Raw genomic sequence first — 27,965 nt, 5'->3', positions numbered from 1 at the left:
TTCAGAGTCTCAAAACTTCTTCCTTTCCTTCCACCCTATCACTTCTGCCAGATCTGCAAGCTAATCTTTATTCAACTGCTAGTTTCAGCCAGATGTCTGAATAAATAAAAGACAGTACTCCTTGCTGCTATGTAGATGTAAAAGTAGGGTAACATCTTTATGACTGAGATTTTATTCCTTTTACTTCATATTTTTTACTACACTGTGAAATACTAAGTTCTAGAGAGGAGAACAGCATAGATGGTTGTTTTGTCCTCTGTGGTTATTATTTCAATTTCTTATGTCATTCTGATGCGGTGCCATTAGCTGAAATCCTCTTTTCTCACTTCATTGCAATGGAGATGTCAACTACTACAGAGAAGTCTAACAGCAAGAAGATGGATGTGAAGACTTTATCCAAAGCCTAAATGAGATTTAATTTTAGCTTGTCTGGCCTCTCTCTTGTCCCAGTGCCAGGTGAGGACAGACCCAGCATAACAGCCCTATTCAGGTGTAGTTAGAAGCTGAACATGCAGACTTTAGCCCAATATGCAATAGGATTTTAGCTGCCTGGCAGCAAAGGGGGGGAAAAACGTGTCATTGCTAGTTTCTTAATCGGCAGTAAGATGTATTTGGTTTTCCCAGCTTAAGGGGTCTCCTTTCAGCCTCAGAAATTATGACATGTTTTCAGATTTCTTCACCTCAAAATAGGGTCAGGGAGAGGAATCATAGAAGACAGGCTTCTTGAACCAGCTACTCATGTGGAAATAGCAAGTGCAAAGAAGAAAAAGGGTCAAGACCAACTTTTTAGAACCCATTTTGACAACAACTACAACACAGGAGACAGGAGATTTTGTCTTCCTTTACAGCCAGCTACAAAAATTATGTTGTTTGGCAACTGCATCTTTTAGATGCAAATATATGCAACCACATTTCAAAACCACCTTTTTTGATATTATAAGCCAGCAAGATCAATAATAAATTAAATCACTCTCTCAGAAACACCAATATAATGTTCAGCAATTCTTCTGCTTCTCAAACCACTTTCAATTGTATTTGACAAACACTTTCTTCCAACACAACACAAGGATTAGTGAAGGCAGCAGGAAGGTTTCTCAGGCTGACCTCCCACAGAAGTATGCCAACACTAGTGATATTGCTTCCCTTCTAGCAGTGGAGGTAGCCTGGCTGAACCAAATCTAACTGAAGTGTTAAAAATAGTGTGGCCATTTTGCCACTCATTTTCAGGAAAAAATTAACATCCAATACTATAAAATTTTCTGTTACAAGCCCAAAGATCAAATCAGATTCCTTGTGATCCTTCAGAGCTGACTTCTATATGAGCTATTTGTGCTCCAGAAGAGAAAAGAAGATTGTGTTTGGTTTGTTTGGCCTTTTTTAAACTGAAATTGGTAAATAGTTTCCTTGAATAAAACTGACAGATCTTCCTAATCAAATTGAACTGTTGGATTTAGTCTAAAGGTTTCCCAAGTCATCTATATTTTCAGGGAGTAACATCAGCAGAAAATCTAGAACTGATGACCCAGTGTTTCTGCTCTCCAAAGATTTAGGTTGATCTATGTGATTTTGTTGTCATGAATAAATTTTTTAGCAAGGCAAGTGTAATTTATGTGACTGAAAAACACAAATTTGTATCACTGAGAATTGTTCTGCTGCATGCAAATGAACAGCTACCACCATGGAAATGAAGAGACCTTTTGCACTGTCAATACAGTCAGAGCATGAGGAGAAACTTTTCATCTCATAGTTAGACAATGATATCCTGATTATCTTTGCTCTCCCTCTTTATCTGCTGCAGATCATCAGTGAGCCATGGTGACCAGGAAAGGTAATCCTAGAGAAAAGAGTTAGGAGCCCCTTGTTCACAAGATAAAAAAATAATTAAATCCTCCAAGCCACTTACAATACTATCAGCTATCTGAAAGCTCAGGTTGTCTTCTCTTAATTCACACAGGCATTAAGAAAAGCAGGAAAGAGTAAAGAAGTAGTGAGGACAGGGAAGGGAAAGGTAGAACAGAAATAAGTGAGCTAATGAAATTGATAATGTATTCTGAGAAATAACAGGACAAATTAACAGATTTCAAATGCCAAGTCATTTTTGCATCCTTTCTCCCCTGGCAATGAAACACTGCACTGTAAGGAAAATTTTCATACTGAAGTCTCATCCAAAATATATTGGGAAAATGATCATGACAGTGGATTAGATAAGAAGAGATTTATACAGCTTACAACTTTAGACAGCACAACATAAATAATCAGGAATTTGAAACGTGCTGCCAAAGAATCAAAGATAAATATGAATTAAGTAGTAGTTGAACTGGTCTTCCTGCCTCTCAGATATAAGAATTAAACTTGTACATATTGCCCACCTGTTGTAATCTGTAAGCTTTAAAATCATCACTTCCATGTGAGGGACAACAACATCTGGTTGTCCTACACAAGTCTAGACACTTGAAAAAAAAAATAAGCTAAAAGTTAAAAACACCTTATATAACTGTAATAGTGTGCTTCATATTGAAATTATAGAATGTAACTTTTGGAAAGGAAAAGGGACAAGTATTACTATAGAGTATAAAGTAGATATGAACATGGCAGTACATCTTCTGTCAGTGCTTCTACATGAAAATGTTTTACTTTTAGAAAAGATTATTATTTTCATTTTAAATTTTCTCATAATGCCACTTAATTGACAGACTCCTATGCAAATGTAGAGAACAGCAAGGAAGGACACAACAATGTCCATCAGACAGAGTTTTGAAGGGTACTTATCTAAATGGCCGCAGTGGTCAGTAGTTTAGGAAAACAGCAGAAATTACTAGATATCAAGTTTTACTGGCACATCACAGGTAATGAAATTTTTGAGTTACATATCATTGCTTCTATCTCAGTGTACTGCTCTAAAGTGAAAACAGTTACAAGCACGATGACAAAAAATAATATCCAACACATACCCTTCATACCCTTCCTTGTCAAGATAACACCATCTCCTATTATTAAAGCATGGATTCTTTTGTGGTGAACACAAAAAGAAAATTCTTCTAATTTAAACATGCCACAAGCTATTTGGATCAATCTTTGATTTATTATAAGTTGTACCAGGCTTATCATACAATCATTGAGGTTGTAGAAGACCTCCAAGATCACCAAGTCCAACTTCGACCTAATACCACCATACCCACTTAACTATACACAAAGTTCTTGAATACTCACTCATTTTTAGAACACTTCCAAGAACAGTGACTCCACTACTTCTCTGTGGAGCCTGTTTCAGTATTAAACACTCTTTCACACTTAGTGCAACAGGCGCTTCCTCTTCAAGCCCAATCTTAATGTAGGTATTAAAAAATAATAATAACCTGCTGCTCTATATTTACTCATACAAGCATTCTTCCTCAGACCTGCAAGTTCTTCCTATTTTTACTTTGACTAGCATTGTTATTAAATAAGTATGTGTATGAATATGTGGAGAAATAAAAACAATGTTTATGGGCTCCATTGATACACATGCTGCAAATACAGGCATGATGTGCTTGTCAAGAAAAAATTACTTAATTTATAAATCAATACTCACATCACTTAAAGGAGGTCTAGCAGCTTATAGGAATACAAACAACAAATAGCCATGAGTTAACGGTACTTAGCAACCTAAGTGTAATAAGATAAACACAACTAGCACATCTGCCAAGTCACTAAAAGGTTATAATTCACTTTACAGACTGCAGAAAGAGTTTTGATGAGGATCTTCAAAGATTGGGTGCTGTAAAAGAAAGTTCACTAATGACTATAACATGAATAGCAATTGGGAAATCAAAATTGATACTATACTGCCAGTACAGCTAACACAAGATTCAACCTCGTGGTAAAATCTCTCTCTTGGAAGGGAAAGGACAAGGCCAGTTAAAAAGCTGTTAAAAGAAAGACAAAAAGATGTATTGTATTTGTATTTGAGTAGATGAGTAAATAGACCTTAAATAGCAAGTGATGTAGGCAGAGTGATAAGCAAAGATGATATTAACACCAGTAATCAAGTGAAGGAAAGCTGTAAGTATTAACGTCAGCCAGACAGATGAGATCACAACAGTCACAGTGCTGAGGTGAGCCAGACCTCAATCTGATTTATGGCTACATGACCAAATAGGAGCTATCAGCTTTCAGAGCCACCTAGACCAAAAAGAGCACATCAGGAAAGAAAAGGAAAGAAAATTCAAGATTATTTCTGACATGATTACATTCAGGTGATCACTGAAGACCAAGCAAATTTTCTGTGCTAAGCAGGGCTTAACTAGACTGGGGGAAAACTATTAAAAAAAAAAAAAAAGCAGTGGTGCCTTCATAAAGGTTATGCTCATGGCTAAATTATCTGAAGTAAGGTGTGGAGGAGGATGCAAAGCTGAGTATGAACTCCTGAGAGATCTAAACATACACCTACATACAGAAAGAGAAGGGGGAGAGGAAGACCCACCCAATAAAAAACTGAGTCTGTAAAGAGAGACAATCAACAAGGACAAAATGACAAATGTCTAAGAACAACAAAATTTAGTGAAGACTATAACATAGCACCACAGAGAGATGACAGATGGAGTGGAGGAGAATAAAGGATTAGACTGGAATTCCTCCAGGAAGAAGTCAAGTGGAACATTAGTGACATAAATTTCAGTGCAAAAGACAGAAACCAGAAGTAAGCAGTTCTAGAAAGGCATTAGAAGTCAAGAAGTTAAGACAAGTGTACAAAGAATATGAATAGGAAGAGTGGGGAGTGGGAGCAGATGAAGAAGGTCAAGGGTTAGGACATTAATCTGGTGAATAGAAACTTCTGGAGTAGAGGGTTGGCTTGTGTTGAGTTCTTTTTTTTAATATTAAGGGACAGACATACTTCCTGTGTAAGGGAAGGAATGCAAAGAGAGAAGCAAAAATTCTTAAAAAGTCAGAATATGGAAAGGAACTAGAAAAAGTTAATTGAAACAGGTTCAAAGACTACAAAACAAAAAATTCTGTTTCAGGAAACAAAAAGGAAGCTTGAATTTTGACCTTAGTTTGTTAGTTTTAAGAAATTCACATGGAAATATGGGGTAATAGATGAACTAAATGGAGGGCTGTATGACTAATAAAAAATACAGAACAGGCAAAACTGCAAGCAAAAATATCCATAACAGATGAAAGAAATCCCAGAGATTAAGAAATACGTAAAGTCAGCAGAATCAAAAGATTTTCACCAGAGATAGTCAGCAGTATCTTTGAGGCATTGCAGATGGCATTAGGAACTGAGAAAATGGATACTGGGAGTCAGCCAGGACCATGAATGTTAGAAGGGTTTGGAACTGTATGAGAAGAACAAAAAATAGTGCCTAAAGGGAACTGATAAGCTGATAGAAGAAAGTAAAGAGCAATAAAGGAAATCGAGATCATCAAGACCAATAAAACAGAAGTTTTACGAAGTCTCATTCCAAGAGAGAAAGAATAAAAATCTTTTTAAAGTTCCAGTAGTCACCACAGAGAAGAAACTTGGATAACACAGTGCAGGGACAAGACCAACTCAAGCATGAGGCTGATTTGGCACATGGTATATAGTTCAAATGAGAAACAGTACCAGGGCAGCCACACAGTTGGATGGCTATCCATATGGAGACTGAAGGGTGAGAAATTATGAATGGAATATAGTTGGAAGTCAAAGTTAGACAGAGATAGGAACAGGTATAGTTGTATGCATGTACACCATAAAAATATTAGAAAGGCAGAAGGAAATTCTATTGCTAAATAAATAAATAATAAATAGGTGCAGAAAGAACTCAGAACAGCACAGAAGTACCAAATTCTTTGACCTAAATTCAAAGCAGATAATGTTTTAGGTAACAATCTCCACAGAAAGGCCCAGAGATGAGGCAGTGTTAATAAACAAGGAGAAAAAAATCTCTGTGGGCTGGAGGGAACTGCAGGAGGTAGAAAAAAAACAACTAGATTCTTTGAGATCAGTAACATTCTAGAAACATCAAGAAAATTAAAACAATACCAAATAATAGAGGAGATAAAGAGTTTTGCACTCAAAGAAGCAAGGGAGTTACAGGAATTTCACAAGCTGAACAAGAGGCAGATGTAATTTAAGGGAGGAAGGGAAGGACATTATACCAAAGTGTAATCCAGACATAGGTTGATATAAGATCATGCAAAGCATCAGAAAACACAAAGATAAATTGGCACCAACAAAGTAATCAAAAATCTCAAGAGAAAGGAAACAGCACTATAATAATTGTTGTTCTTTCATATACCCTGAAACTTCTGTTATCTGAAGCTGTTACACATATACTCTCTGACATACATTACTTGTTTTAACAAACAACATGGTGATTTCAAATGCTAGTTGATAAGGATGATTTGCTGTGACATAGTTATAATAGGAAAGATTTAATCCCCTGAAGCTTTTACTGCATGCCAAGTCCATATAAGCAGTACTGGTCAAAGCATTTTATACTTGTACACTCTGTAACCACATAAAAAGTTCATGCCAATTTACACTAATAAATCTTTTGTAACGTGGAACTGGACTAATCTGAGTCCTATTGTCACTGGAATTTTAATCACATTTATGGATCATTTGCCAGTGATTGGGAGTAAATAGCATCACTGGTTCTTATGCATCCTTGGACATACAGATGCCTGGGTTCTTGCAGAAGAATGTTAAAGGTTTTCTTAAGGAGCTTGCTTTGTTATTTTAAGCGTATTTCTTCTTTCCAAGCTGAACATCACAGCTTGTGTGATACATAACTTTACCAATGATTATGTTCAAGTAGATTTTAAAGGCAAAGGACTGTAAAGAGAATAAGGCCAGCTAATGTATTTTAAACCAGACATATCCCAGAAAGTTGCACAGGGTTTTTGGTCCCCAAATAAGGGTGTAATCAGATCTGCTAAACAGCAACCACAGATTTCAGCTAACACATTAAATAGGAATTGACTCATCTAAAAAGAAAAAAAAAAGGAAAAAGTTAATTGAAAACCACTTCTCTGCTGTGACTGATATGCTATTATAGTCACAAGTATGCACACTTGCAAAACAGAGGCACACACGCTTAGAAATGGAAATGCGGAATAATTTTATTTTCTTTGAAAAATTAATTCTCTAAGATAATTTCATCTGCTGATATAAATATGGCAGAATACAAGACTCTAGGAAGTAGGTTTGTAACCCATCAGGATTACAAATCCATTTACAAGTGGTAGAATTCTCAGTAGATGAAAACATAATACACAAAGACATTACTCTTCAAAAGGTGTATGAAGTCCTACGTTAGCTTGCACCTTGCACAACTCCTATGTAGTCTATGGGAGCTAGATGAGAGTCCAGATAAAAATTATCTTGAAATACAGCACTGCCATGGACTGCAACAGCACACTTTAAACTGTGCATATCACAAGAGACTTGCTCTGCTTAGAATGAGCTTATTTTAAACTGGCACAGTGCACAGAAAAATTCTGTGAGAGATGAGAAGCAACAACAGGAACCCAGAAGAACAGAAGGATGTCTTCCTTAAATCTTTGTCCATTCTTCAAACAAAGAAGGCCCAAGGCTTTTATAAGACCACTAAAGACTGAAATGGCTTCTCCCTGTACATTCTACATTTAAACTGAAGTATTTTTTTGTAGAGGAATAAAAGAAGATAACCAACAAAGGCAAATGTCCCCACTTCTCCTTTTAGCAGCGGATTTGACTTGCAAGGGCACTCTGGAAGCTTGATCATCCAACCTCACAAGCACTGGAACATCAAATTTAGCCTATCACTCTATATATGCCCATTTACTATCTATCTGCTAAAAAGAGTACCGGGAGGAGAGGAGGGGAGTAGCAAGAGACTACTGATTAATTACTAAGTAATAGATGAGAAATTCTCCTTTTCAACAGCAAAGGATCAAGTCAATAAATCTTGTGCATAGTCCTATTAATAGATACTGCTATGATTTCCTTGAAAATTTTATTCATTATTATTCTCATTCTTGTTGATTTTCCATCATCCTCAATCACAAAAGTAATGTTTATGGCAAATTATGACAAAATATTAGCAAAGATGTGATGGTGTTTTTAATCTGTCAATGAGAAAAAATGAAATTTTGTATTATTATTACCTTGTATTTGATGTGTCTTGTTTTAAACACTTTCTGAATGTCCCTACTTGCTCAGTTTCCTTCTTACTCTTACACTGGTTTATATTTCTAGCCAGCCTAGAAGCAGTATCAAATTTGCATATCCTTCCAACAGAATATATTTTAGTCAACCAAAGGCTGCTTATAATCCCAAATTCTACAGGCGAAACACTGTATTTGGTGTGTAACATCCTTATTTGAAATCTCCCTTCATACCTTTGAACTTAAACCTGCTGTTCTCTGAGAAGTGTGGTGCTGTTCCCTGTGCTCTGCTAGATCAGTGTATGTGCCTGGCCCAAATGGCAGACTGCAAACCAGGAGAGGAAGATATTTGGTGATGAACGTGCTGGGAAGGCAGGAACATCCATTATGGGAACAGCACTGGCTCCAAGGCTTAACCAATTTACTCTACAGGATCCCCGCTGCCCAGCTCTGTAAGGAAGAAGCTGCCAAAAGTGTCCAAAGCAAAAGAGCCTGAATCTTGTTTGCTATGACTTAAAGAAACAGAATAAGAGATTTTTCAGTTCTCCAAGAAAGATGCCATTCTTTACATTCCTAAATTAAATTAGAGAACTATAGGTGTGTATAGTGCAGCCAAGCAAAGACAGGAAAATTAAATGGAAATTAAAGTAGAAATTGATAATGACACTTCTATGAACATGAAAGGAAGCCCATGAGGGAAATAAAGTCTAAGCAATTACCAGCAAAATTTGTTTATAGCTGATGATACAGACATCACTTAAAATGTATATTTAATTCTTGTCTCTGCAATTGCAAATGATACTAAAAAGGAAACAACAGTTCTTATCTCTTGAAGGAGGCAAGAAAAGAATATGTCTCACTTCTGTGCTGAGGTTTCTGTTGCTGTAGATGTTCAGGACACAAGGCAGTGCTAGTAACTACTCTTGACAGCACAAATTACATCTTTCACTGACATCCATGGCAAATATGCGTGTTTGCATTAGAAGTTAAATGGCTGAGAAATTTCAGCACATCTGCACCCTAGAAACTAGAAAATCACCCAGGAAAGAGGAGGAGGGGAGCAGAAGGCAGACTGGGCAATAACAAAACCCAGTGAGTCACTGTGAGACATTCAGTGAGCAGCAATGAGAAATTCACTCATGACTACGTGCAGAAGGACTGGTGACAGAACACTGAGATCCAGCAGAGGATCCAGTCTGCCAAAGGCAACAAAGAAACCAAGTTGCCAAAGAAAGAAAGAGGTCTTCAGCTCCTTCTGGAAGACAAGAACATCAACACAGCTTTCCATTTCCATATGTTTCACGTTTCATATGTCAGGTAAACTTCACCGGCATTACCCAGCCACTGGCATTAAATCCTGTGCACAGGTAATCGAAAATGTCTTATTTTTGACACGTATTAGTACAACCACCTTAACTGAGAGTCTAAAGATCAAGTCACAGTTATCAGACACTGAGCTTCATCCTTAGTAGTCCTCACAGTGCTAGGCCTACGCTTGTCATGTGGAATCTAAGCACCCAGCAGTAATCTTCAGCAGCACATAAAACCCAATAAAAATCACTGTATTGTTGTTACTGCTATGAAATTATCATTTTGTGGTTTTCATATGTATTAGATTTTTCTATTGATCATTCAGTGAACTCCATTACAAATGTTGCCTGGAAGACAACACTAAGGTAACACCAATCAATCTCAAGTTTCTTATAAATTAGAAGTTGTCTGATCTTAAATTACAAGTTCTGATGTGCACAACCACTGCTTAAGACACACGTATTTGTATGGAGTCTCAAATTCTTTATTCACCAAAACAGACTAGAAAAGTTAGAAAACGATGGGAAGGAAAAAAGGGAAAGAGAAGGACTGCTATTTTTCAAGTTTAAAGTATTTCAGATAACCTTAGCAGGAAAAAAAGAACATTAACATTTAAATATCCTTTTAAAATGAACTAAAATGAGACATTAGCTGGTATAACTGACCTACATGGTTACCTCTCAGACAGAAAATCGCCTGAAGTGTAGTTCATGCCCTCGTATCATAAACTTGCTCTCCACCACACCAATTCCCATCTCCAAAACAGAACTACACATCTAAATGGCCATGCATAACTGGAACTCCCCTAATCAGTATAAGGACAAGGTATTTCTCTCCTTTTCCACTTGCAGGATTCAGACATAAATATGACACTGCCTTTCCCAGAAAGTTCTAATCACAGGATTGAGACATAAAACTGATACTGCTTTGGCTAGAATACTTTTAATTGCGTTAAATGTGGATACAAACCATATGGGTATGATTCCTTGCATGGATTTTAATGACTCTGCGTGCCTGCATAAAATCTTTAATAAAGAAAATTTAAACAAGTGAACTCATTATGCTAGCAGGAGAGAAACGGATGGATCTTAAATCACTGAAGGCTCCTATATAAATTTTTGCTTCATTTAAGCAGCCTGGGGTAACAGAGGGAAGCTATCATAAAAATGAGAAAAATTTTCTATAACTCAACACTCCCTCATGTCCCTTAATTCCTTTTTTTTACATCATTCAATATACCAAGCTGAATATTTTTTATCAGTTAATGGCTGCTCAAGAACTTTTGAGAACTCTGAGTTTACTCTGAATTTTAAGCAAAACTAGAAATTAACAAATTATTTTTGTCGAGTTGACTAAAACCACAACTCTTGAATCCCTCTAGGTCATATTTCATTTAGTTTACCTTTTTGGGGTTTTTTGATTAGTGATATCATACTAGATAATATCTTTTTATTCAGTTGCTTTGAAGTTTGCTCAGCTCAAAATATTAGTCTAGCCTTTCTCTTCAGGATTTATTCCCTGCTTATGTCAATTAGTATTGGGGGGGTGTAGATTCCACATAAGACATTTCAAAACAACAGGAGGTTTCATTACTAAAATGACTGCTATGAATGAAGCTAAGCTATTTTCAAAGCTTTCCTTCCCCACAAGATTACCAATTATAATTTTCTGTGCATTCAGTCCTCATTTTTCAAGGATTTCTGTGCAAATTTTTCTGTAATTAATTGACTAGTTAACAGACAATCCAAGATTCCTTACCAGATAATGTGATTCTGTCCCTCTAGCGAGCCCTGTTGAGACATAACTGGAGAGCTCTGAGCAGGCCTGGATTCCCTTCTTACATGAGTGAAATGGACATAATGAAGTAAGGCCACTAAAGGACCACAGAGGTCATCAAAGGAGAGGCTGAGAGCACTGGGACTGTTCCAGCCTCAAACGAGAAGGCTCAGAGGTGTTTTATCAGAACATACAACTCCCTCACTGGCGGCAATGTAGAGAACACCTAGCCCTGACTCTTGGGGCTGCCCAGTGACAGGGTAAGAGCAAATGTATACAAATGAAATATTTGAAGGATCACTTCAACATAAGAAAAAACCTGGTGCCCTTAATAACAAGGGAATAGCAGCTTTTTGCCACCTTATCACCAGTCACATCTTGTGGTCTCCTCATTGGTACCTACATTGTTTAAATGATCAAGGAAAGCAATTTTAGGGTCACACTGAGAACAGTATGGCCAGCACTGTGGAGTTTATGCTGTGTGAGCTGTAGTTAATATTGAGTTTATTAATGAAGCAATCTATACAAATTTACCAGAATTATAGATCAGCTTCTACTTAAAAGAAATTATATTGACAGCAAAGCCACTGGCTGCAGTAGTGTAACAGCACTCATGTTAATGGGGTTCTTCCATTAAAAACATTTATTGAAAATTTAAGTAAGGCAAAACAAATATGGTCCTGCAAGGAAACAAGAAATAACATGAATAAGTCATAGTCTTTAGGAGGCTTATTATGGGATGGGAGGGTGAAAGGAGAGGCACAGGGTGGAGAAAGAGAGAGAGAGAGAATGAACTGTGATAGTTTCTTCTCTCAAAAATGCCACTCTAAGTAATGCAGATTCTCTTTTACTGCATTAATATGCTCGGCTTCCCTACTACTTCATCTTAGGTGGTTCCACCTCTACAGGAATTTTTGGGAACTAAATATGACTCTATTCTAATTTTTTAACATATTACCATAGTATAATTTGTTATTACGATTGTTATTTGATTTATTCACATTTTCAGACTGCATCTTAGCAAAATTCCTTTGAATAATCTTTATTCAGAATGACCATGTGATGATATACAACACTAAATAGATTGGAACATTCTTAGAACACTCCACTCATTGTGTAGCTATGTAATTTGTGACCATGCAGTGGTTACCTATTTCATATTTATGCTGTTACTTTATGTTTTATACCTTTCTGATATGCTTATAGTAAGCCTTCTCTAATTCTGGTCATTAGGCCCATAGACTTGAAAAATTAATTAAAATACTGAGAAGAATCTGACCAGAGAAGAGGGTCGTGTCTTAGGAAGGAGGTTTATGTACACCAAATACACTTGAATTCTTTCAGCAACCTCTGAAAGTACTTTTTGCTTCTAATGTTTTGCAAATGTTTGGTCACAATCTCCCATTTGTCCCAGTGTTCTCATTTCCTTAAAAACTGGTACTACAACCTACAAAAAAAGTCAGCACTGTGGAATCAGGACAGCCACCAGTAACAAGTAAAAGCACCACAACTGTGTAAGTGCATGAGTAAGAGCATTCTTGTTTAAAGTTGATAAATAACACAAATATTTGGCTTCTTGCCCATCTGTTCTTAAAATAGTGTTCCACTACAAGATCTTTATCAGACTCCTGTAAATTGCAATGTTTTAAAGATAAGGAAACTCATAGTCATGGATGCACATTCATTATGCTCAGTCAAGGGAAAAGAATTCTCTGTTTAGAGAGATCCTTCCTTACACAGCATTCTTTAAATACTGACAGTACCAATCATCTTGAAGAGAGATGATACAGTTTTGAAGAAAGCACAAAAATGTCTTCCTGTTAAATTGCTACTAACACAGTGCCCTGGATTCAATGACTCTGCTCTTGTGCAGCAAGAGCAAATATAAAATATCAGCAATCTTTCAAACTTTTTTTTTAGGAGGCTGGATGTGGGACTTAAACAAGTAAAAGAAGCAAAATAGTTTGTAATTTTAAGTTTTCAGATCACTTCAGTCCAATTCCATGCTCTCATGTGTCTAACTCTATCTTGCTGCAATTTCCTCTCTTACAAAACAGCTTTACTTTCTTAATATATTCTTCTGGGGTGTTACTCTCTCGCCCCTCCAAATGAACAAGGGCTTATGTCCTAATGGGACTGTGTCCTTTGAGTGAAAAAACATATTCAAACTCACTTGCAATAGTCAGCAATAGTGTTGCTTCAAAACAGAATGACCTAAGCACAAACTTCCTCAAGCAAGCATTTTTCACCAATTCATTTTCCTCTGTAGTTTCCATTGTCAACAGGCTGCAATGGATGTCTACTGCACTACTGGAGGTTATATCAATGATACATTCCAAAACCATCCACAGAATGCAGTTTGCAGAATTAGTGTAAGTGATGAGAGTCCAGGACAAGCACAACCTACTGCTGTAGCTTCCAGATGCAAAATTCCATGGAGATCTAATTATTTCAAATGAGCAAAGAAGCAACTTCAAAATGAAGCTAAGTCAAGACTGTAAACTGAATAAGGAAAACAAAGAACTGGGGAGGGTTGGTCCTATTAAAAGGTCTATAAATACTCTGCAAAGCACCAAAATACCATGAAACCAATACTTTCAGGAATTTCATTCCAATGCCAAGAAACAGAATGTACTCATTGTGGCTAATACATCAAAATACTGAAAATAAATTCTAACAGATTAAAAGGATCTTGTAGCAAGAGAAAGGTATAGTTAAATCATGCCAAACTTAATCAAGCTTAAGAGGAGGGCAGTCTTTGCCCATTATTAAAAAGAATGTAAGATAAATAAAGCAGATTGTGAAACTGGAATTTATGGTCAGTACAAGTAATACAATATTTTCTACAAATATGTTTTGAATTAAAAATTAAAATACATTTTTACCATTGCTGCACAAACTTAAGTCTGATCTTCTGTTGCCTCCCACACACATACGGCTTCACCAAAATATTAAAGAGGTGAAACCAGAATATAGTTCCAAATGCAAAATCAAATCCATGACTTACATGTTTACATTTCTAGATGGATACATGAAAATATTTTTAAATCTTGATCACTTAATCCTGTGCTTTGTGGTCAGAAAATACCTCTCACCCCTGCCAATCTGCTGTCCAGTTATACGTGAAAATTGCTGCTCCACAGGGTAAAGCAAGAGACAGAAAATTGCCACTACTTTCAGGCTTCAGCTGAGCTTTTAAAACACACGGTCAAACACGTTGCCATGGAAATGTTCTGCAAATATATGTAGAATTTCTTAAGATGGAGTCGAATATCCCTTTTTAAAATAGATTTATCTTACAATTTTAAATATAATTGCTCTATGATGTATTCAAGGGAATATATCAGCCATTACCTAACGTTTATAACACCGAAAGTGCTAACAGTATCTCCAAATCTCTTCTGTGTTCCATATATGAAATTAGGCCACTATCTTCCTATGTAAAATACCCATATATCTGCTTTCTTTCATGTACTCTGACTTTCCTATACATCATCACAACACATTAGCAGATCCACAAGTATTACTCTTGCAATAAAGTTGACAGCAGTTACCAAAAAAAAACCAAAACAAAACAAGGAGACATGCTTCAATAAAATTATTCTGGTTTTTAATAACATTCTAAATGTTGAAGATATTAATCTTCTACAACCCATTAGTATTAGTATGCGTCACTGAGTGCAATAATTAAAAAGAGGACAGTTATCTTGCCAAACTTTCTCTGTTATGTTTCATGAGCTATTTTTAAAACTGATTTGAAATGAAGCAAAAAGAAAAAGAATCTACTGCTGCAAAATGAAGCAAGATCTGTTCCTGCAGAATAGCCCTGTCCTGTTACACAATGTAATACGTTGTTTTAAATAACCTGGCACTGTAGGTAAACAGTTGCCTTATACTGCATTTCATATGACAAACAAACACAATCACCACAATAGCTTTTGTGTGTCATGCAAAGATAAAGCAAAATAAAAATGCAATACAATCTTGTCATTTTACATTACAGCAAAGGGATAACCTTTCACCATTAATTAGTTAAAAGAAAACATGTTCACAATAAAACAGGTTAAAAATATATAGAGAATAATCTTACATTTTTCAAATATAAATGAGCACATTAGAATTCCAACATATACGTTGCTCTGCTTATGTAAACAGTCTAGCCTATAAATCCTGTCGCAAATCCAACATGAAGCAATTACACAGACAAAGAGATTGCAAATGACCTAAAACTGTAAAACAAACCCTGTGTTAGAAATATTTGTATAAATCATGAGGTCATACCTGATGACTTAGGGACTGTAATGTCTCACCGGTTCCAAGCTGCATGACCTTTCTATTTCCAGAGACCCCCAAAAATTGCATTTCCTGTCTTATCAAAGTACATCACAGACTTATCTATCTTTCAAAATCTTCTGGGCTAGTGAAGAAAGCATTAACAGCCATTCTGTCCATCAGTAAGTGCTGGAGTCATTACCCTCAAGATATCAGATCTTAAATATAGTTTCCTCGGTGTGATTACAGACATCCAGCAGTCGAGGAGGCTGACACAGCTATATCACTGATGCTGCTAATGCCATCTGAAAACAGTAAGCTTACTGCTTAAAGCAATCCTGCAGCGTCCAAACAGAACAAGCCACATCCTTCAACTCCTCACTCGCGTTTTTTATAAAACCTAGCACTGCCATTATAGAGTTTGTTTTCATCTCTGGTCAGCTAAAGGAGAAATTAGATATTATGTAACCAGCTTTGCATTAAGGAAAGAAAAACGGCAGATGAAGGGACATATCGAGGTTATCAGATTTTGCTTGCATGACCACTCCTCAGCAAGCACAGTCACCATTCACAAGAAGCATCACAATCTGATCTAAAGGAAAATCACCAGAAATAAATTATAAACAACTCACAGGCAGCAAGGTACCTTAATTCCTCTGTGATACTGAAATAGCTATTTTTATGAAGCCTTATGAATCCCAGTCCCTAATAAAATAGAAGCATCACTTCCCTAGTATTTTATTGTCTATTTTTAATAAATTGCATGATCACTGCATTGTTTCCATTACTCCCTGCTAGCAGCCAGAAAACAGCATGACTTGAAAATGTGCCAGTGTTATGACAGCAAAAATGTGGTTTGATATCAAACAAAACAATCATGCATGAATTTCTTCTGATAAGAGAGACCTTACAAGCAAACAATGTACAGTAACCTCCTTAATAATTTTAAAATTATTAGAACTACAAAGTAATAACTGGATTTTTTTAATTAAAACATATGTTTTACACAAAGTGAAATTTCCTAGTGGAATTTATTATTATAAACCATTATTTATATTTGCTGTTGCTAGTATTATGGCAGCAAACACACAAACAAACAAAAAAAAAATTTTCACAGACCTAAGCTGAAACAGTGCCACCAAACTGGTAAAAGTATCATTTTGCAATTTCTCTGAATTCCAGACCCATAGAACAATTATTTGTGTTCACTTAGTGAGATACTAATTTTGAGGCATTCAGTTCAGCTACTTAAACACGCAGGAATTTTCTCTCAAGACATATTGAAACACTTTGCTACCAACTGAATTTTACTGACAAATAAAACTTGGAAGAAAAAACTCTACCCTAATTTAACTTCAGCTTGCTTCAAGTGTTATTCAAATTAATTTGGATGTCCTTCTTTACTTTAAAATATAAGCAGAAGCTGAAAGTAGAAGCTAATAGTTCTAAATTAATTCACCCAGATCCTATCCTGTTAAGCATTATTATTGTACAGTTGTAATCGCTCCTTTGTGTAACTGAAGAGTTAATCAAATTTAGTTTACAGTAATTCACATTATGGCACTGATAAAAGCAAACTGGTCTCATCCATTAATACCATATATTTCCCTTTAGAGGGAGAAGCTACCTGCTACCATTTTTAACTGGTTCCACTTTTTCCAGTGTGCAACTGCCTCAACATAAGGATGCTACATTTCCAGGGAAGGGGAACTGCCTGCCACACACTGGTACAGGGTCTCCAGTGGAGTGTCCTGGCAGAGCCAGTCAGGGAAGCTTTGAAGTGCAGCAGAGAACCAGATAAGGCCCAACTTGATGCTGCTCTTCATATTCTCTGAGAGTTAATCCTGATGTCCAACAACCTGACACTGTCTTTTTACTGCTGCTGGCAGTGGCAGTCAGGGAGGCACTTCTGAACATTGGGAATGTTCTCAAAAGCTGCCACTTTTCAACTTGCTCCAGATTAACTCATTAATTCACTTTCAAACCAGAAAATATTACTAAATCTACACACACAAAAATAAATGCATATGCACAAGAAGACAAAAGGACCTTCAAAAAACAAAGAGCAATTTAGCAATAAAAGGAGAAAACAGCTTTCCCTGCACCAGTATGGAATAGGAATATCCCCAACAGTAATATTCTTATTTCCAAAGGTAATTTACAAAAATAATGGTACACCAGCACTATATATTAGGTTACTTTTTCCTGTACAAACCCTGAGGTCTGAATTCATTCTGTCCAGTATCTACTCACAACTATGTAAGGCAGTACAACCCCACATCTCTAAGTTGCCACTTCCAAGTCCCCAAAAGCTGCTTGCTGGGATACAGAGGCCAGAAAGATGGTAAGAAGTGATATAAAAATGTAGGTTGCCAAGCAACCTTTCATAAATATTATGTGGGATCTCCCTTTGCAAATCTTGTACTGCATGAAGATTCCCACTCAGAAAGTGAAAAATACACAGCCAGGGCTCTCCCCACAGCTGTCAAACACATCACTGCAGAGTTTCTGCCCACAAAGAGCACATGGTCTCTCCTCCAGCTGGACACATGAAGAATTCAAAAACTAGCAAAACACAAGGTAGAAGACTATTTTCCCGAGTTTGGTTAAGATCTCAGTACAAATGATAAATGCACTCAGAAATACAATATTATTTCTTTGTGTACATTATCCCAGCTAATGGAATGCTTTCATTGAACTTACTCCATGCTTTTCCTCATGTCAATACCATTACCTTTTTGCAAAAGTGAAAATTTTAACATTTCATTAACAATTTTAAAGCAGAGGGAGGGTAGAAATACAGTAACATTAAAAAAAATATAGATATTTATTCTGAGATGTTAAAGCAAAAGTCTTGAAACCCATCCCCTTTAGATTACCAAAAAGTACCACTTTATGTCATCCAAAAAATTACTCACAAATATAGTTTGCTTTTATTTAATTCTTCTTCACAGGACAAAAAGAAAGAAAATTCATTTCTTGTCAGTTACGCAAGGTGAGATAATGGTCACTTTGAATCCACCACAAATCAGTTTCATACCAAATAGAGCTGACCTAAGCAGCGAGGGAGCAAGCAACAGAAGCTCTGTCACTCAGCTTTTTAAATTAAGTGTAAGCTGTGTTTGCTAGTACTAATGATCATGATAAAAACATCTGAAATCAGTGCAAGATACTGGAGACTGTGAAAGGTGAAATTATGTAGTGCTGCACCAAAAGAGCTAGAAGAACAACAAAAATGCATATTTCTCAGCAGTAATTTGAGGGATCAATTTTACTACATATTTTTATAAATTACCAGAGCATCGGATGAATTACAGCCAAAAAATCATAGTTCAGAAATTTCTGATATGGGAAAGCACTGCTAATATATATGAAGACTGGAACAGTACCAGGAAGACATGGATTACCTCTAGGACCACAAGAATCAAATTGAGGTGAAATTTAACAGTGCAAAATGAAAATACGTGAACTTGATGATTATTAAGTTTCTGCTGAAAATTGAGACCTCGGCAGTTGAAAATTACAGTGGGTGAAATTTTGGGTACAAAGTAGATCACAAATAATTATGAGCTATCAAAATGATGACCCTATGGAAATGAAATTACATTTTTAATTTATCAGGTAATATATTTCTAGTACATAGATATCAACATTAATGCAAAATAAATTATATTAAAATTCTATTGTTCTTGATTTTGATCATCTATTGTCTGGAAGAGAAAGACTTCTACAATGGTCAGGGAAAATTTGAGAAGAAACTGAAAACATTTACTTTGCTTAGTTTAACACACAAAAGACTAAAAGAGAGATCTGCATAGGTGTGTCAAGAAAGAAGTGCCAAGGAAAAAGAAACTCCAGTACAGATTTGTAACAAGCACTAATCCATACTACAGCATTAATAATTTTGGGTGGTTTAACTATCAGAGGCTGGAAGCCTGAAAAGTGGAGGAAATCAAAACTAGAAAACACACAAAAGTGTATCTTGCACACCTCTATTTCTAAAAGATATGAAAACACTGACAAATGAAAAATGCAGAAATTTAAGTTACAGCAGAATTGGTATCAAGGACGGGACCTAATGGAAAATGCACAGATTGCAATGAGACTCAACACTAATTGGTTTAGAAACCTGAATTAAAAAAAAAAATAAAAAGACAAGATAACTGTTGGTTTGTCATGTACTAAAGACACCAAACTTTCATCTCGATACATAGAATGGCATTAACAATATAAAAAAGCTCAGCAATTTCTCTTAACCAAAATAAATAAAGAATTCAAAGTTTTAGCTGATTGCTTAGATCAGGTTAAAATTTTATCTTTGCAGTTGAGTGGAGTAAGCTGAAAAGTAATTAATGATAGCCATTCTCCTTTAATCCTGATGATAAGCCTATATCTATTGCCTTTCTTTAGTCTACATATGTCTCTCTTATTCAATTCTCCCATTATATTACTGGGGTTTGGATAAAGTATTAATATCCTTCTTTAGGGAAAAAGGAAGATCATTAGGAAATTGAGGTTTATTTTTATTAACTCAGTTTAAACTTGTTTTACTTTATGGACATCTCAAATGAGATACTGTCCAAAGACTCTCCTGGGATTATGTCAGCAGGCATTATATAAGTCTAATCAGCTCATCTGTGGACAGCCATGACTGTGGTTAAAGAAAACTCAAAACCTTTATAAAACAAAATAAGAAACAAGTAGATGCAGACCTGAACTGTGGATGCATAGTCAAAATTTGCAAATTAACTGCCTGGTTCCAAATATGCCTAGCAGATAATGCAGCTGTATTTAAACCTGCCTTCCCAAATACCCCACTGGTAGTGTGGCTGAATCCTAAATTTGAAACCCAAGCCTGTACCTCTGGCCAGTCCCTGATGATCCAGACCACTACATTATATATTATTGACAAATTCGAATAAATTTATTAAAAACAGCCTCAAACCAAGATTTCTTTCCAACATTTTACCTTCAAAAACTATTTTAAAATGTCTGGCATCCCATTTCCCAGAAGATAATGTAGGAGAAGGCTGACATCTCCTTTCTCTCAGACTGCTGAGGAGCAATCTTATAATGTATATAACAGATGGTTGCTTACACTTGTTCTTGGAAAAATACAGAAATAAAGAATACAAATCTCAAAGCTTACAATCATACATTTATTTTCTAAGCAAAATTATATTTATATAAATCATGTAATCTAGAAAATTATCTGTAAAATCAGACTGAAATGGCCAATTTTAAATGTGTGAATAGAAGGTAAATAGGTTCTATCTAAAATAACCATATCTTCCTTTTCTGACTAAAAAGAAAGCAAAGCTTTCCACGTTTTTAAGCATCTCACCAGTATAGTAACTCATGCTACAGCCTGGGAAAACCTTTCTACTTTTATTAACTGACTAAGACATGGCTGACCAAGGGCTTAACTTGCAACCACTGGGGATGTTGATTATAGGAATTGATTATAGGAAAACACTTTGCCTTCCTCAAAAAGGTGCTGGTGGAATTTGGACTCAATGTTGTATAGCACAAGAGAAATTTGCTTTCCTGGTAACAAAGAAACACCAATTTAATTGAACAGGCTGGAAGTCATTAGCAAAGCAAGTTCTAACAGCCTTCCCACAGAAGGAGCAGCAGGAGAGGCGATGTTGCTCTGGGTGTCTCCCAGATATTACACAATACTGAAGTTGCAGCCTAGTTACATTACACACCTCATATGTTTGTTTCTTTTGATCCTTTTTCATCTTCCCCTTGTGCCTGAAGAGGAAGAAAAACTCCTTTAGCATAAGAAAAATTTGTCAGCTCACTAATCCTAGCTCCTTATCTGCCTCAGAATAGATCTGACTTTTCTAAATATTTTGCATTAAAAAGTTCTCTTTCAAAGAAGAGAAATGTTAAATTTTGACATATGATTACCATTACCCTCTCTGCTAGCAGAAAATGATGGCAAAATGCCAACTTGCTTGTCTGCTACAGATAAGACATTTCCAAGCTTCCATCCTTCCCTTCAGAGAAAACAGAAGGGGAAGACCAGCCAGGAGAAAGCCTACCCTGTCAGCTGATCCTCTAAGAAATAAAATTAATATTCTCCTAGAAGAAATCATTTTCCTCCGAGCCTGAGGTAAATGATATGCCTTACCATATGTTATGATGGTCCTTTCAAGAATGACAAATTTGATGAATTTTTCCTGGATGGTCTTTCTCTCATCCAATCTCTTCTCATCACCTCCAGCTTCTGCTGCAGGCAAACTCTCAAGAGGCATAAATCAGCATAGCATCACCAAATTATATAACTTCAATCCCCTGGGGATTTAGCCCCTTCTATTTCAGACTTAGCAAAAAGAAAAGTGCCTGTGCATTCTTCAATAATCATTCTGATCTGTGTAGAGCTTGAGAGAATTACCCTGACACACTGCTGAGCCGTGGCAGCAGTACACCCATCGTGAGCAGAGAACCCAGACATTTTCTAAAGGAAGAGCTCTATAAAGGTTACGTCCAACTACAACATATTCAGCACTAGCTCTAAATCAGAAAAAAACCTCTGCTTCAGTTCAAACAAAGAGGGGAAAGGCACAGGTTCAGTCTAGTTTCTTCACGGTTTAAAAACATATTGGCATAATCTGAATACAAACTCAGCTTTGCACTACTCATTAGTTCACCTATACTTTGAGGCAATCAAAATGTCTGAATATCTCTGCAAAACCCCAGATACCAGATTATTTTCATATCATTTTTACATCATGCTCCTTTGAAAGTTTTACTTTTATCAATAAAATATAGATACAGATATTTTAAAAACTCGTCTATCAATGCAAAGATTTCAAAAATTCTCATTTCCTGTAAAGTATACTGATTCTGAAGAAAATGGCAATAAATAAAGATTGATTTTAGACAATATTCCTGAGTCAAAGCTCATCCTAAAAGAAAATTGCTGGATATATCAGTTAGCACCAAAATTTCCAGGCTGTTTTAACTGTTTATTTCAGCCATGTGAAACAAGTGGGTTTGTATGTTTAAATATTGGAGCGCAAACCTAACATTGTTCCTATGTAAAATAGTCTCTGGAATCTTAAAAGACTAATGTGGGATGAGAATTGCAAGGATTGGGAGGCAAGGTCACTGCTTTGAAAGAAGGCAATGGGAGAAAGGAGCTATTACTAGAGTATAATTTAGGATTAGGTTAGTTTCGACAGAAAGCCATACAACAGGAAAATGCAAGACAGTAAAAAATGCTTTATGAATTCAATTTGTCACAAAAATATGTCATTTGTCAGAAAGACTAGTACCTAATTTTATCACACTTATAGCTACCAAAAAAAAGTTAACAAGTAGTTTATTCCAAAATAAATTCTAAAATGTGATCTCTGACACAAACATTTGCTTTCTCACATAGTTAACAAAGGATTTCACATGGAGATTAAACAAGCTAAGATTGCACCTAATCTATTTTGCCATCTTTTCTCTGCGAGGGGACACAGAAAAGCTGTTCAAGCAGAACACATTTCACTTACAGCTCAACTTCTTATTTATGATGGTGCAAGGTGAGGCATCCACAGCCTAAACAGGCACTGGGCTGGGGGCAGCCCTCCTCTGGTTTAGGTAAGAATAATGAAAGGAGAGAAGAAAGAACAGTGTCCCCCTCAAAGCCAGAAGCAGGGCATAAAGCTGATGTTGGGACATTCTGGAATAAAATATGAAATCAGAGACACAAACTATCTAAACAAGACAAATTCATATATATATATTTGGATTAAAATGGGAGAAAAGGTATAATTTCCAGGGACAAATCAAAATGTTTTAAATTGTCCATATGGGGTTTTCTGAATATTTAAAAGCAAATTTTATGCTCAATAGCACAAGGACAGAGATAAAAATGTTAAGACCTCAAGGAAAAAAAAAAAAAAAGCCAATGATTGTTTCAAAGATAGAAAACTGGGACAAAATGGTCATTGGAACCTAGAGAGTCTCCCACAGGAGCTTAAAAAGTCAGACATTGCCTGCTTTTCTATTTAAACTGCCTTTCAGCTACCTACTTAGGTAGAAGATACTTGCAAAAGTGTAAAGGTGTAGAGGACAATGAAAGATACAAGAATACTAAAATGAAGAATATGTAAAACTTAGATGCATTCCCATCATAGAGACTCTCCTGGTTTTGAAGGGGAGTTGGTGCTTTCATAACTGCTTGTGTCATGATTATAAGCAGCAGCTAAAACAAAGCAAAAAGGTCCACTCCTATGAATAGCAGTCATTTGCCTTCCAGTTTATACATAAACACCATACAGACAGACATGAGGAAAGCTTACCACTTGTCATGCTTAACTATCACATCAACCTGGACAGCATAAAAGATTTTTTGTGCATTACATACAAAAATAGAGCTCCTGTTTGAGAATTCAAAACCTAAATGATCAAATCTGTTATGACTAAATATACCCAGGCTAATAAGCCTTCCCCTTTGTCCTGAAAGAGAAAGCCAGCAGCAGCCAATTTCACCGTTTTCCTCTCTCTCCATCAGGAAGAAAAACAGGGCTGGGACCAGCGCCCCAGAGGGTGAGGATTGCAGACACAAGGTTCCCAACCTGGACAATTCTTCCCTGCTCTCACCTGCACCCCATGAACATCAGTGGAACCACCACACACACCCACCACCAGCACAGCCCTATTCCAGGCCTTCCTGCTCTCCTCAAGTGCTACCGTTTTCAAAGCTGATGAGAAAAAAAGTCAGGAGAGTCTGGAAACAAATACAAGGCTAGGCGAGAAAGAAAATCTCTCCTACTCAACGCCCTTTCTTAGGATTCTTCTTAAATTACAACTGTGAGCCATTTCCACTGAAATTTCAGAGAAAAGGGTAATTATAAAGCAAGGGCATTCTCCTCACAAAACAGCTGTCCAGCAGTCTCCTCCTCAGAAGCTACACGGCTTCAGCCTGTGCTATCTCCAGTGTCCTGAAAGACACCACATATGTTCTTGAACTAAAACCTGATCACTGGGTTCTCAGACCAGACTCAGGAACAAAGTGAAGGCCTGGAGAAACACTGAAGTATTGCTAAAAAGATTCGGAAAAAAATGTTTCCAAATTTGACCCAAAAATGTTGTGCTGCTTCCTCTTTGTAGAAGAAATTTGATGTTTAATACCATGAAATTCTTGATAGGATATGGTTAAAAACTGACTTTGGAATATGTCACCTGTAGAACAGTCTCACACAGGAAACAGTGCTACCTTTGCTATGGTGCTTTCAAAACTCAGCTGGATAAAATGCTGTAAATCTCCTACACAGATTCACTTTCTGTTATCAATGCACTAAAAAATTCTACTTAGTGTCACACTTCATGGCTTGTTTAGCTGCACCATGCCATACTCTGAAGTCACAAGTACCAGATAACTTAAATACCTCATATGAATATGAGACCACATCCATGTAACTGGGCACATTCTGTGATTCTGTGATCACTGTTAATGACATCAACCTAGACAACTCTTTAAGTTATTTTGGTCCATGGGTTGGCTTAAGATGAAGAGTCTTTTAAGTAAAAAGAATAAATGTAGTTTACTATGAAAACACTTGTAGGAAACTGATACAAGTTTTAACTGCCAGCTGCTTGCAATTTTGAAATGAGGTAACACCACAGAGACATCATTTGCAGTAGCACTGGAATTGCAATTGTCAAGCTTGATTTCATTTTACATTCTAATGGATGACCTCCAAGTCCTGGATTCCCTTCTACTTTTATTATGTAAAAACAAAAGGTAATGAAATGTTATAGAACATATCCATTAATTTGATGGATTTTAAGATAAATTACTAAAAGTTAGGGTTTTCTGAAGTGAAGCAGCAGATATTTTTTAAAAATACATTAAGATTTCAGTTAGTTTTAAATAACTGGGATTCTGACTTCATTAAGTACATGTAAGGAATAATATTTTTGTTAGTCCCCCAAAACTTGTTTTTCAGTTAGTTCTTGACTACCTTTCAATGTAATGTATTACACCAAAAAATCTACCTCAGATATAATCCAAGAACAATTTATTATTGCTATTGCTACAATAACATATGCATTATTTCAATAGTCTGGCTATTCTTAAGTTCATATATAGTACTTACTTTTTATAGTATTATCATTAGACATAATGATTCACTTCAAGTCACCAACCCAATTTTTGCCTTCAAGGATGAATTCTACAGTTTAGCATGTTTTGTTGTGTGCCAGCCTAAAGGAAAACAGTGTGCAAAAGGAGAACCATGAAAAGAATAATTCAAATGTGGCACCTGACACACTACTAGTAAAAGTTTTGAATATTTCAACTATCTACAGTGTTTTGCTATGGCTGGCCAGAGGCAATGTAAATCTTAAATGCAGCCTTCTTTGTACACTACAAAGAAAACAAACTTCCTTTGAAAACAAACATATGGCAGCCAGCACACAGTAACAAGGTGAACAGAGACCTCTATCTATTATTTCATCAATTCTTCCCATCACTAAGGCTCTTATTCATACAACTCATACAAAAACCAAGTTTACCATAACTCACTTTAAATATTACAGCTGTAACATGAATCACTATAACTAACTCATCCAAGAAATTAATTAGCAACAAAAGATTTAAAAATTCACTCGATAACAGGAGAAGTACTTAAATGCAATAGAAATAATTCATAATAATTTAAAAGACAGTACTGAGCATTATAAGCCAAGAAAAGCAGTTCAGACCATGTCATAAAAAGAAAATTCTCATAAATGTTTCATTTTTTTTAAATTACTTTCTTACCTCACTTAGCCTCCAGCAGTCGATAGACCATAGGCTTATCTATAGCCTATTCTAACTTCAGAAACTACTCAATCACTTGCCAAGGAAAACAAAACTAGGAAAGCAAGGGAAACCAAATCAGAGCTTGAATTTAAGTTACTATTGTATCTGGGCCTGTTGCCTCTTTCTCACCTTGAAAACCAAAACATGTCTTCCACGATCAGGAAAAACAGAATTAGTCTAACTAGAATAAATGAGTTCTCTACTCAAACAGATGCTCCATTTACTCACTTTATTACCTCTCCCAAGAATACAATGACTAACACCACACTGTAAGTAAAATTCTGAATCTGTAATTCCTAGCACCTTCGTAATCCATTCCAAGAAAAATGCATTTTGCTTTCCCTCACTCACTCTCTCAAGCCACTCTACCAAGTTGACATTCCTACATCTAAGCCTATTTTCCAGGTCATCAGTGTGACCTTGTGCAAAGCCTTGTAGCCAGTGGGATTTATAGCAGGATGGCATTATGCCCACATGGAAACTTAAAACTGTCTATTATTGTTGTACTGGTGAGGTAAGCAAAGACTTTGGGTCTTCTAAAAAGAAGCTTTTGACAATATTAATCTTTGTAAAAATATCTTCATGTGTGTCAATCACAGAGGAAGGTGTGGAGCACTGGGCACTCCCCCCAGATGGTGCACAAGGCAATGCCAAAGGCTGACCACCAGCCTCTCCCATATTCAGGAAGACAAAAATTTTCATATGCTACCAAAGCACAACAGGTCATGCTGGTCACAGAAAACACTTTGAAAATACTTGATTGCAAGAGAAAGGTTGATCTCCACGCAACTTGACCTCTTCTGCAGGTCCATAATTTTTCTTATATGTAATTGCATTTCTCTTAACCCAAGACATAACAAAGTTAGGGCACCTATCACAAATATTAAACAGAATGAGTCTAAAACAGCAGGATCTTGGTAAAACCGATTTTTCAAGCAACTTAAGAAATTAGAATTCAACCATTATCTTCCTGATTTTCATAGCCAAAGTGCAAGGTTCTTCTTAAGAAACACACCTATTTTATTTTATACTAATTCTCATCATCAACATTAGCAGGAATAGTAGTATTTAGCACTTCTGATTTGAACCAGGACTACCAGCAAAGCAGTGAAAGGAGGTGAAATGTGCAAAAACCAGAGGTCAGAGCCAAGCATCTCTTTTTCTCTGTTCCAGCTGGGAACTCAGGCTGAGGGGTACCTGGCATCAGCAAGGCTCTGATATTTGTTCAGGTTCATCCTTTCCTTTCTCCCCAAGCAGAGCTCTCACAGGGGGCTCCTGCTGCTCCTTTCCCAGCAGAGCCCCCACATCCAGCACCGTGGCTGCACCCAGTCTGTCAAGGTAGTCCGTACACTAAAATATTAAATATAGAGTGCATTAATTATTCATACAGCTCAGTCTGACACATTAGATTGTATGTCACAGTTATCCTAAAGGTAAAAAATGTTGAGTTTTACATAACATTCATTAAATGTAGTGAACTAATTAATGTTAATTAGGTAATAGACAAAAAGAACTTAGTATGTGGTAGAGACTGGTCAATTTTAATACAGTGTGTATTGTACTGCATTAATACCTTGGCTGTAATTTTATGCTTAATGAGCAAAAGGAAAAGCTGATTATTCAGAAAACAGAAAAAAAATCACATGTGTTATGTGTTGGAAAAATAGCCTCAGGTGACAGA

At 36.3% G+C, this 27,965-nt stretch overlaps 1 protein-coding gene across 6 annotated transcripts in view; it reads right to left on the bottom strand.

The window, feature by feature from the left end:
• SLC4A10 (solute carrier family 4 member 10) overlaps nucleotides 1-27,965 on the bottom strand; it is a 147,080-nt gene that overhangs the window by 99,666 nt on the left and 19,449 nt on the right. For 4 of the 6 annotated variants that reach the window (XM_063161992.1, XM_063161995.1, XM_063161989.1 and 1 more), the window contains exon 1: nucleotides 15,484-15,792. The exons of the other annotated variants lie outside the window; for them this stretch is intronic. Coding sequence is in view for 3 of the 4 variants with exons in the window: in XM_063161995.1 (XP_063018065.1) it covers nucleotides 15,484-15,564 (81 nt within the window). In the remaining variant the exon portion in view is untranslated. Of the gene's footprint in view, nucleotides 1-15,483; nucleotides 15,793-27,965 lie in introns of those variants that run through there. 6 annotated transcript variants of the gene reach the window in all.

This window comes from Melospiza melodia, chromosome 8 (assembly GCF_035770615.1).
Source record: "Melospiza melodia melodia isolate bMelMel2 chromosome 8, bMelMel2.pri, whole genome shotgun sequence".
NCBI lineage: Eukaryota > Metazoa > Chordata > Aves > Passeriformes > Passerellidae > Melospiza > Melospiza melodia.
Note: the sequence above shows the minus strand (reverse complement) of the source record. Positions and strands in the feature narration are given on the sequence as shown.